The 12,021-nt window shown below is 22.9% G+C and overlaps 2 protein-coding genes across 2 annotated transcripts; one reads left to right on the plus strand and one right to left on the minus strand.

Annotated features, from left to right (window-relative positions):
• Positions 1 to 121: 121 nt before the first annotated feature.
• On the plus strand, positions 122 to 7,260 carry LOC127282984 (transport and Golgi organization protein 11). Its single transcript, XM_051307607.1, has 5 exons — positions 122 to 268; positions 809 to 1,042; positions 1,230 to 1,327; positions 1,438 to 1,589; positions 5,334 to 7,260. The coding sequence occupies exons 2-5, from the start codon at positions 817 to 819 to the stop codon at positions 5,542 to 5,544; spliced, it is 687 nt and encodes a 228-aa protein (XP_051163564.1). The 5' UTR covers positions 122 to 268; positions 809 to 816; the 3' UTR covers positions 5,545 to 7,260.
• A 579-nt stretch (positions 7,261 to 7,839) lies between these two features.
• On the minus strand, positions 7,840 to 11,831 carry LOC127282992 (fragile X messenger ribonucleoprotein 1-like). The gene is made up of 9 exons (XM_051307620.1): positions 11,666 to 11,831; positions 11,131 to 11,183; positions 10,708 to 10,858; positions 10,419 to 10,609; positions 9,436 to 9,601; positions 9,182 to 9,252; positions 8,911 to 9,079; positions 8,583 to 8,720; positions 7,840 to 8,343 (listed from the first exon to the last, which is right to left on the minus strand). Exons 1-9 carry the CDS (start codon positions 11,714 to 11,716, stop codon positions 8,092 to 8,094), a joined length of 1,242 nt encoding a protein of 413 aa, XP_051163577.1. The 5' UTR covers positions 11,717 to 11,831; the 3' UTR covers positions 7,840 to 8,091.
• Positions 11,832 to 12,021: the final 190 nt, after the last annotated feature.

Genomic DNA, 12,021 nt, shown 5'->3' on the forward strand with positions numbered 1-12,021 from the left:
ATAACAAAGGAATGGGTCAATGTGAAATTACCTTGAGGTTTTAAAATCGTTCCGGTAAAAGATGGTAAGTAGTTTTTAACCAATCAAAATTATGGACAAATAAGAGTAACCAATTATTTTTTAGAATTTTGACTTTTCAGAGTCCAATCAAAATATTTCTTGTAAATTGTAATGGCGCCATTATTCTGGAATAGTTTAGCTACAGTTTGAACAACTAAACACTCCAATAAAAACAACTTTAATAAATAACGATAGAAAGATTTATTCTGTAAGTAACATTTTAATGTAATATAAATGAAAACTTGTGTGTAGAAGTAGAAAGACAAATATTGAAATTTTCTAAGTATATAGTTTCTTGAATAATTGTAGGTTATGTTTTCTATTTTATAAATACTTGGCATTTTTCTTCGTTTCCTTATATTTTGATGCATTTTTTTCCATCAAAATTCGAACAATAAATATTTGGTTTTATACTAGCAAAATTAATTACACGACAAATATTGGTAAAAATTTATTGCAAGTTGTTACCTATTTTCTCATACACACACACAGAGAGAGAAACAATGACATCACTGGATCAATTTACTAATTTTAACAAAATACAGTATTTTATTATTGTATTAAAATTAATAATACGATTTATATAATAGAAATTGTTTATTATTTAAAATATTTAAATGATTTTTTTTTCATTTAATTGTATACGAAAAAATTGACATTTTATTAATATATATTGAAATTACAACTATTTATACACAACTTAATAAAAATGAATCTATATTGTCAGTTAAAATATTTTATTTTTTAGTTGAAAAAATGTCTAAAGCTTTTAGTACAGCACATTTTAATGGAGAAGCTGATAATTTTCTCGATTCTAACTTCACTCGTGATATAAAAAATCGAATGAATGTGCCAAAAAATATTCAAGTAAATGGTGATTTTGCTGATGATGAACATAATGGCACAAATGGAACAACCTGGAGTCAAATATTAGCAAACGATAAATACGAAATGCACGTACCAGATAGAATTCTTGTCGTTGGTTAGTAAAAAAAAAAGAAAAAAAAATTACACATTTTTCACAAAGAAAAAGTATTATATATTTTTTGACAACAAAATTGTTGGTTAAAAATTGTTTGTAAATTTAAAACGTATGCTTTTAAGTTTACATTTTTTTTTAGGTTATATAAATTATTAACACAATAAATTTTATAATATTTATTTTATAGGTCAAGAACAACATATTGGGACTAAATCTCTTCCAAGAGAAATCACTTTAGAAAATGCTGTTCTTAAACCAAGTGACACTGGTTTAGTGAGAATGCAGGTTAGTAAAAATAATTGTTTTTTTTTTTTTAATTACAATTTATGTTTATTAGTAAATTTAAATTATATTGTTAAAAAAAAAATGTATGAAAACAAAAATTTGCTCTTTAGACTCCACCTAGAGTTTTGACATTAGACGATCATTACTTTCCAATGATAGACGATGATGATATTCCCATGAATAATGAACATTTGGAAATGGTAACTGCTACTCCAAAGATTAATCGTCAATATAATGACAATCAAATTACAAGACACGTAAGGTACGTTAAATTTATAAAAATTTCTCCTAATGATCCTAATATATATATATATATGTGCCATTCCAGGAGTTTTTTAGCACTTTTCGGAGTAACCTTTCCAAATTAAATGAAACATTTTTTTAATAATATTTATTAATATAAAGGTCCAAAAAAATCACTTTTTAAGTAAAAACAATTGTTTATTTAAAAAATACAACAATAAATAATGCAAAAAATTCACTTTTTTCCTGCAACTCCAAATAAATTGGTTTAAAGATCAAAATTTTCCTTATTTTTCAAGCTTTAACACCGCACAAGAAACATAGAGTCCGAGAAAATATTCAACTCACAATTTTTTAAACAATGTTTGTTTACTTTTTTGTATTTTATTTACTGTGAAACGTCTGCTAAAGCTGCGCGCGACGTTTGGAAGTTGTCGCTTTCCTTATTGAGCAGAAGCTCATTACACTAGCGTAGTAAAAAACATGTTGTGTGAAAAGTGAGGTTTTTCATCCTTCAAAAATGCTTTTTATGATTTTTTACTGCAAAGTAGATAATTAAAAACCATTCAATGTGATAACCAGAAATTTTTACGTTTCGTTTAATGACAACATAACCTCACTTTTCACACAACATGCTTTCTACTACGCTAGTGTAATGAGCTTCTGCTCAATAAGGAAAGCGACAACTTCCAAACGTCGCGCGCAGCTTTAGCAGACGTTTCACAGTAAATAAAATACAAAAAAGTAAACAAACATTGTTTAAAAAATTGTGAGTTGAATATTTTCTCGGACTCTATGTTTCTTGTGCGGTGTTAAAGCTTGAAAAATAAGGAAAATTTTGATCTTTAAACCAATTTATTTGGAGTTGCAGGAAAAAAGTGAATTTTTTGCATTATTTATTGTTGTATTTTTTAAATAAACAATTGTTTTTACTTAAAAAGTGATTTTTTTGGACCTTTATATTAATAAATATTATTAAAAAAATGTTTCATTTAATTTGGAAAGGTTACTCCGAAAAGTGCTAAAAAACTCCTGGAATGGCACATATATATATGATTTTTTCAAATTTTATAGTGTAAAATGAGACAAATCGATTTTTTTTTTGGTTATGAAAATCACAAATTATTAACATAAAAGAAAGAAAAATTAAATTTTTTTAAAAATAATTTTTAACTATTTTTAAGTTGAACTTTTTCAAAAAATTGTTATTCGTTCAAATCAAGAAGACTAGAGACTAAAGTCTAGTCTTCTTGGTTCAAATCTTGAGAATTATTACATTTGAAAAATTTATTTAAACATTTAAGTCATCAATATTTTATGAATTGACATTAGACATTTTTTTTCTAAATCTGTTTAAAACTGACAATATTATCCTAAATCAAATAATTAGAATTATCATCATAATTCTAATTATTTGATTTAGGATAATATTTTAAGGTAATTACAAATACTTGTTGCAATATTTCGATTAAAAATTTAAAGATTATTTTATTACTTATTTAAAGATAATTTCAGTTATTTTATTGAATAATAATAAATTAATAAATTAAATACCTATATTTGAAAATAATTTGATTAAATATTTTATGATAATTTCTATTACTTGACTCAATAATTAAAAATATATAACTTTAATAGGGTCAACCGGGGTAAATCCGAACGCTTTTAGTAAGTTTCAACAATAACATAAGTTTTTTCTTTAAAAAAAAAATACTTCCGGTATTCTGGTGCATGAAGTTGTTACTTTACTTCCATAGAACAATTTTATGGGGTAGCAAAAATTTTTGATAAATTACAATCGCAGGAAACTTAGCGTTCGTATTTACCTCGATACTTTGCAACTTTCCTAAAATACCGGGGTAAATACGAACGCCACTGTATTTCAGAAAAATCTTAGGGAAAATAAATTTAAAGTATTGCAATTGTTAAACTTATATAAAAACTAAAAAAAAATACGATAATAAACCTATTATGTAATAATGCATCATATATAAATACAAAAATCAAACAGGTTAAAAATTAAAATGCATTACACAATTAAAACCTTCAATAACTTTATCAAATCATAACGGATTTTTGCAAAACTTGGTACAGAAAGTATTTTGGAGTGATTTAAAAAACTTATTTTTAAAAATGATCAAATTTGCTAACTCCAAATTCGTAATCAGCGACCCTGAAACCCCCCGAGTAACAATTTTCGAGCGAATCCAATGAATTTTTTAATTCTCGTCCGCCATATTGAATTTTGAAAAACTGACTTCAAATTGGTAATTAGCGACCCCAAAAACCGTAGAATACCAAATTTTATTAAGATCCTGAAAAACTTTTTTCAACAAACCATTTGGCAAAAAAATTGAAACACTCCTTCGAGAGAACAGAGATTAAGTTTCTGCTTATTAATTACTAACGAGGATACGTATAGAAAGAAAAACTTTTTTCTATGTACTTTTATAATGTTAAAATAATTGTGTAATGAAATAAAAACAATTTTGTGTGGCTCTGATGTAAAAAAAAATTATTGAAAATACCGTTCGGATTTACCCCGGTTTTCCAATTTTCCTGGGTAAATACGAACGGTCTGATATTATTAATAAAATTTTACAGAAGGCAAAAATGAAAAATAGTTTCTGTTCTAGTATTCATAACAAACAATTATAAATAATAAAATAAATTTTTAGCTTCTTTTTCTTGAAATACGAGACAAAATACTGAAAGAGTGTCATCTTTGATTTTCAATCTTTTTTGCAATACTCGTTATCTTTGTTTATGCTGTTACTAATTAACAAACGAAAAATGGGATAATACTTAGAATCTCTTGAAGAGGATCTGAGGTAAAAATTCTCATATCGAACTTATTTTTAAAAATTTTAATTAAGCTGAAATAATTAGCGTTCGGATTTACCCCCCGTTCGGATTTACCCCGGCTGACCCTAATCTAATTAAATATTTAAAGATAGGTACTTTTTGTTATTTTCTTTATTATTTAAAAACAAATTTCATTTAAATTTGATTCAATATTTTGAAAATATGACACGAGTTAGGTAAATCAGAGAATTTTACGAAGAGTACTGGAAAAATATAAAATTTCTAAAAATACTACTAAAATTATAATTTTTGAAATTTTCAATTCAAATTTTTTCTTCTAAAAATTATTATTATAATTTTTTACAATCCTCGGATTATACGACTTTTTTCGACTTATTTTAATAAAATGCGACTTTTTCAACTTTATTTTTTACATTTTTTTAGTATACAATGCAGATCTTCTTTATTTCAATTATTTAATAAATTTTTAACTAAAATTCTTCTCTAAATTAATTATTTTTAATAATTTTAATGAAATTCTTCACAAATTCAATTATCTTAAACTATTTTTCAATTAAAATTATTATTATTTTTTTTAATGATTTTTTTTAATATTCTTCAACAAAAAAATTCTTCTTCAAAAAATTCAACTATCAAAAACCATTTTTGGCATAAGAAATTTTTAAATTATTGTATTTTTGTCTGCAATTTCTAATAAATTTTTCAATAACAAAAATCATAAAAAAATTTTAATTAAAAATCACTTGAAGTTCAATTAATTTCAAACATCTTTGAAAATTCAATTACTTTTAAAAAAATATTATTTAAAATTATTTGATAAATTATTTTTAATGCTGTAAAATTTAATTATTGTCTGAAAATTAACAAAATCTTTCTTAGTTTTAAATCTTTCAACGCTTATTAATTAAATTAAATTTGAAAATTATTTTTTATTCAGAGAACAAACGCCGTTTAATACAACATTAGACGTGACTCTTACACCCAGCGAGGAAGTACAACATTTACGGCGTCAAGTTGGAAAATTACATCGACGAATAATTGCAGTGGAATCACAAATTATGCAACGTCAACAAAGAGATAAGATACTTTATGCAATATCATTAACATACTTTTTTCTAAAGGCCCTTTCCTGGTTAACTAGAAATTAAAAATTTTCAAATCCCCAAATTTTGAAGAAAAAACAAAACTTCATCAGTAAGAAAACACGCGATGTAGTCGCGCGCAAGATATATTATAAAATTGTCACAAAAAATTGTGTGTTGATTGCTCTTTTAAAAATGATCAATCAATGAATTTGTTTTTATAATACATTGAAAATCAGTTCGGAAAGATTTTTTCGAAATGGACGTTAAACAATACAAACAATTGCACTGTTAATCTTGTGCTATAATATGCACTTGACAAAACTGTTCTGATTTTCGTAAAAGATTCAATTCATTAAATAATTGTCAATTTTTTTTTTTTTTTTTTTGAATAATTTATACACAATTGTGTAAATGAATCGAAATAATTTATTTAATTTTTTTTTTTCAATTTTCGATCTATTATTTTAAATAGCATTTTTTTTTTGGACTTTATAAGTTCAAAATTAAATTTTAACATAATAAAATGCGTAAAATGAATTGTATAATTTACGTTGGGTAAAAAATTTTCTTACAAAGTTAATAATTTTTTTTTTTTTTTTAATTTAAAATTCTCATTGGAAAAAATATTAGAGAAAAAGTAGTAATCTTGTGATTTTTCAGATAAGAGAAATAAATTATTTTTTCTCTATTTTGTAAGTATTTGAATTTTATTTTGTCAACATTATTTTTCTGTATAATATTTTTCAGAGTCTATAATTTTTACTACTTTTTTTGTAATATTTTTTCTTTTCCATTTTCTTCTTTTTTTTGGGAGGGGGGGGGGATAATAATATGAAACTATTTAACAAATGTTAAGAGTAATATAAAGAAATTTAATTGTGCGAAGAGAATTTATACACTTAAATTAATAATTATGCATTTTAAGCTTTAAATACTATATATGTCATCAACGTTTGATTTATTATTTTTACCAAGAGTTGTAGAGTCTTTCTTAAAAAGTACGATTTTAATTGATCGCCTCTCTTTGTACCTTATTTGAAACATTATGCTATATATATTTTAATTTTTTTTTCCCTCATTTTTAGAGTTTAGGTACGAATCGAAATTAGATCGATGATTAATTGTAAATCTCAATTTCAATATTTACATTTAATTTAAAAAAAAAAAAAGAAAAACAATCTTTTACACTAGTCTATTTGCGTAATTTAGTCATTTTTTACTTTTGGGAAAAAAAGTAACGATATTACATTTTCTTTTTCAAATAATAATAATAATAAGTGTATAGCGTCTAATTTTGTGAATAATTTTTATTTTTTGTAGAAATTAACTGTTACTTAAATTTACTGTAATTTCCCATATTTATATATTAGGTGTATAAAGGTTGTAAAGAAAAGAGAAAATTAGTACGTTGTTCATTTCAAAAGAAAAAAAAATAGTATTATAATAGTCAATGATATAGTAATGAAATTGAGTAAAATATATTAACAATAACAAAAAAGAAAATAGTGTAGTGTATTAAAAATTACATTATTCATTGATCATTCCTATTAACTAATAAATGTGTTTCATTGAAAGAAGAAATCATTTTCTGTTGAAAAATTATATATTATCTGTTTTTCTTATTTGAAAAAGATTTTCTTCAGCGGGAATGTTAAAAAGTCTGGAGTTGAAAAGTTTGTTGTATTTGCCTTAATAGGCCATTAAAAATATCCTTGTACATTTATAATATAATATAATTTGTGATTATAGGTGGAAAAATAAATATTTAGACAAATATTACTTCTCCTTAATATAATGATTTTATTACTTGTCCTTTAAAAAAAAATTGTGTTTCTTTTTCGAGAGAAAATAAATATTTTAATTCAATTATTTGTTATTATTATTATTATTTTCAAAAATAGAGTTTTAATTTGAAAAAAGAAATAGTTGTCGACTACAATTTAATTTTTATTTTCTCGTAAGAATAAATTATTATAATACATTTTACATATAAATATATTATTATTATATTATGCTGCCTTGTAACCTAAATTATTATATTTTTATTAATTAATACGTTTTTTTAATGCGAATTTTATTATTAGACAATATTTTAAAAATTTATGCTTCTATATTCAAGCATAAAATTCCTGTCTCAATAATCTGACAGTAAAAAGATATAAAAAATTTAATGCAATTTAACAAGATAAAAATTTCAAATCGTAAAGTTTTAAAATTATTAATATATCAAGTTTTAATAATATAAATTAAATTCAATTCTGTTAAAGTAAAATGTAATTTTGTTGAAATAAAAAAAAATAAAACTAAAAAAATAAAATATAAAATTATTTTAAAAATGTATTATTAACAACAAAATAAGTAATTAAAGATTGGAATTAATTAATGGATAAATTAATTTTTCATATTTACAATTTCATCCAATTTACAATAATTCTTTTTTTCTACTGTTAATAATTCACTTTTTTTTAAAAAAAAATAATTTCTTGATATTTTTTTTTTTAGTTTTCTTAATTTTTTTTTTTTTTTTATTGCACAAAAATTATTTTATCAAAATTTAATTACTATTTTCAACTATTAAGAAAACATTTTTTTCTTCTCACATTTTGTTTTTCATATATAGACAATGTTAATTGAAGTAAATCTACTTCTACATATGGGACATATTCCTCTTGCTACTTCATTTTCTGTATTTTCTTTGGATTTTTCTAATAATAATTTTGCCATTGTCTCGTCACAACAAGTGCCACAAACATCTCGATGTCCACAAGGTATGAAAGCATGTGTCGCTAGTTCAGTTAAACAAATGCAACAAATTTTTTCACGGTGATTTCCAATTTGTAATCTCTCTGGATTGACTGCTTCCTGAGACATTCAAATGATAAAAAGATTTTTTTCTTTTTTTTTTTTTTTAATTTGGTTTCAAGTGCTAATTAAAATTTTTTATTCTTTTTTTTAAGAAGTAAAAAAAAAAAGCTTTCTTTTAAAATTATGAACAAGATTTTGAATTTTTGTTTTTGTTACAAAATACGCATAGCTTGACTTTCCAACTAATTCAAACCTTTTTTTTTTTTTTTGTTTCAATTTTTGTACTTTATACTTACTACGTCATTTTTGTAGACAATTTCTTGAATGATACGACCATTCTTTCCAATCAGTTTTCCAATAAGAACCTTTGGTATTGGAATTGATTCTTCACTATATTCTATCATAGAACGCGCTTTTTTCACAGCATCGTGTATCTGTAAAATAATTAAAAATTCCTTTTTGAGCCAAATAGCTTCGTTTAGAATAAAGAATAAAATACTTAATTAAAAAAAAACATAATAAATTGATTTTTGGTCTATAAATAATTGGAGATAAATTTCAAAAAAAATGTCCATAAATAAAACAAAAGCAATTTGAATAGTTTAAAAAGTAAATTTTTCTTACCTCTTCGTAAATTTCAAATGTACACGAATTTTCCTTCAATTCTATGTTTGTAATTCCATCATTTTTTCTATTTTCATGAATATTTGCTCCGTGAGCTTCAATACCTCCAGTAGCTAGATCGAGAGCAAGTCCCATTAAATCTTCTTGAACGTTAAACTCGTCATTGTATCTATATATAGAAGAACAGGAAAATAATCGCAGAGTTTAAAACAAAATTTACGGCAAATCTCAAATAATAAAAAAAAATAAATAAATAAAAAGGAATTCTCACCCTTCGCTCGTCTGCAGTTTTGTTAATTCAAGTTGTCGAGTTGCTTCTTCTGTTCTTTTTAAAAGAAGTACCTGCAGTAAAAAAAAATCAGAAGCAAAAAATTTTTAAATGAATATAATATACAAATAAATAATAAATATATTTATTTATTATAATATATAATATATTGTTTTAAATAAATATCGTTTATTTAAAAAAAAAAATTACAATTTTAAAAAATGCAATGTCTTTTTGGATTTTCATGTTAAAATTACCTTTTCAGTTAAATTTTGAATATGCATTTCCTGAAGCATATTACTGTAATGATGTATATTTTCATGACGTGAAATTGCTAGCAATACTCCACGTTCAGGTACATATCGACACATTGCCGCTCCTATTGCCTTTTTAAATTCATTGTGTACATTATCCATTTTTGCACTAACAAAGAAAAATATTTTTTATAAAAAAAAAAATAATTGCATTTTGTTAAATCAATTCATTAATAAAATAATATACTGGCCTGGCATCGACTTTAAGGGTGTAAAAACAGTTGTTTTAATCGATTTACATTGCAAAAAAAAGTAGATTTTTTAAAATTTAATTACTTAATAAATATTTTACTTTAAATAACTAATGTTTATTGTAATTAAATTCCTTTTTTTTTTAATTCCTTAATAAGAATAATTCTAAAAGAATTATTATCAAGAAAATTTATTTCGAATTTATTTCAAAATTGAACTAAGATAAATTTTCAAAATTTTAATTAAGTAGGACAAATTTCGAACAAAAAAAACTTTAATTTCCATTTCAAAAATTTTTTGAACTCTTATTTAAGAAATTTATACGAATTAAAAATTTTAGCATACTTTTCAGTTTTAACGGCAAAAAAAAATGCCAGACAAGGTAATTAAGTTTTACAGATTTTTAAATTAATTTTTTTTTAAATAATTGAATTGCAAAAGATTGTAAATTTGAAATTAATTTTCTGTAAATCTAAACTGCTGTAGTTTTTTTTTTTTAATTGAAATTTTTTGTGATTTCTATTGATGAAAAATTTATTAGAAATTGCTGACAAAAATAATAAATTAATAATAATTATTATTATTTATCTTATTAAATCAAAATAATATAAATATTTTATAATTTAAAAATTTTCTATTTTTTTTTTTTTTTTTTGTAAATTATTTATAAGAAATATATTCTTTATTATGATGGAAAATTAAAAAAAAAAAAAAAAATTGACATAGGTACTCACAATTCACGGAGTTCTTCAGGTACTTTAATTTCAATTTTATAAAAAGTATTTTTATCAATAGGGGGATTAGGATTCTGCAGTCTTAATCTCTCAATGTCAGAGCAATTTATTTCAGTATAATATTCATATTCCTTGCTCAAGTTTGAATATTTTACAATTATAAATCCTCCTTGGAATCCCCTTCTGATCACCTAAAAAAATATAATATACAATTTTTTATTTTTAAATTTAGAATTTTTAAAACATAAATGTTTTAATGTCAGTGTCACAGTGATTTATTGTTAATTACTTTAATGATCGCCTTCCACCATCCACGAGCTTTTTTATTGTGTGCACGTGAAAATACTTCAATTTCCTGATTTTCATGCAATTCAGGTTTTGGTCCATCTTTTGGAGGGAGACGAATTTCAGAAAATGGTACCTTAGATTCTGGTTGCCAACTTTATGATAACAGCAAAATTAATTTTTAATTATGAATTTATCTCAATATATTATTATATTTTTAAAATTCTTAAATTGTAAATTTTTCTATTTCTAGCTTTCTTATTTCAAAATATTTAATATATTTTAAAAAATTTATTAATTATAAAAAATTAATAAATAATAGTTTTTTTAAAACCATTTTTGCCACTTTATTTAAATTTTAAATTAAAAAAAAAAAAAAATACTAATGGAATTTTACTTATTAAAAAAAATTCAAAGAGAAACTTACTTATTTTCAAATGCTACTAAAAGCTCTTCTTCAAAGACATCGTTGACAATGGCCTGAAAAGAAAAATAAATTTTTATCAAGTTGAAGAAGTGATTACTTAAAAAATTAAAAATTCATTATTAGTACAACGTCATAGTTAAGATCGTGAATTTATATTTAAAAAGAAAATTACTACTTTAATAAGAAATAATTTAATTAAATCAAATATTGACGCAAGTAAAAAATTTCTATTCACATTCGAAATTTCATTTTACATTTCTTAAAAAAATTACAATTTGAATACTCTTTTCTAAAAATTGGAAAATAGAAATTATACTTTATTTTTGTATTTTGCTTGTAATAATTTTATTGTTTTGACAAGTTTAACCTAATTATTTCACATAATAAACATTATTTAAATTTTAGAATCGCATTTTTTTTTTCAAAATACGAGTGTGTGCATTCTTTAATTTTATAATTATTTCGCGCCCCATATATTTGGCCATTTGTCGCTATTAATTTACTCCACTTTTTGTATAATATTCAAAAAACAAACCTTATAATATGCTCCGTTTTTGTCGCAAACTTCGACTGCGAGATCCTTCATATTTGTTTATTTTTGTGTAATCTTGATTTTTTTTTGGCTCACATATTCAACGTCAAATAATAAACAAACGACTGCACTATAGGTTAAACGTCAAAAAAAAAGTTTACAAATGTTTACATCATGTTTACATATACATACTCTCTTTCGCACTATATGGTTGGTCGGTAAAGAAGAACTTGCCAATGGCAAGTTTCCAATTGTAATACAGAAAATTTTATTAATTTATTATTTCTTTTTGAAACAAGTAAATATTTTAAACAAATTATAATATACAATATTAATTCTTTATAAATTTTTTTTTCAAT

Source organism: Leptopilina boulardi, unplaced genomic scaffold (assembly GCF_019393585.1).
Source record: "Leptopilina boulardi isolate dan_hultmark-lab unplaced genomic scaffold, ZJU_Lbou_2.1 LbouV2_116, whole genome shotgun sequence".
Classification (NCBI taxonomy): Eukaryota; Metazoa; Arthropoda; class Insecta; order Hymenoptera; family Figitidae; genus Leptopilina; species Leptopilina boulardi.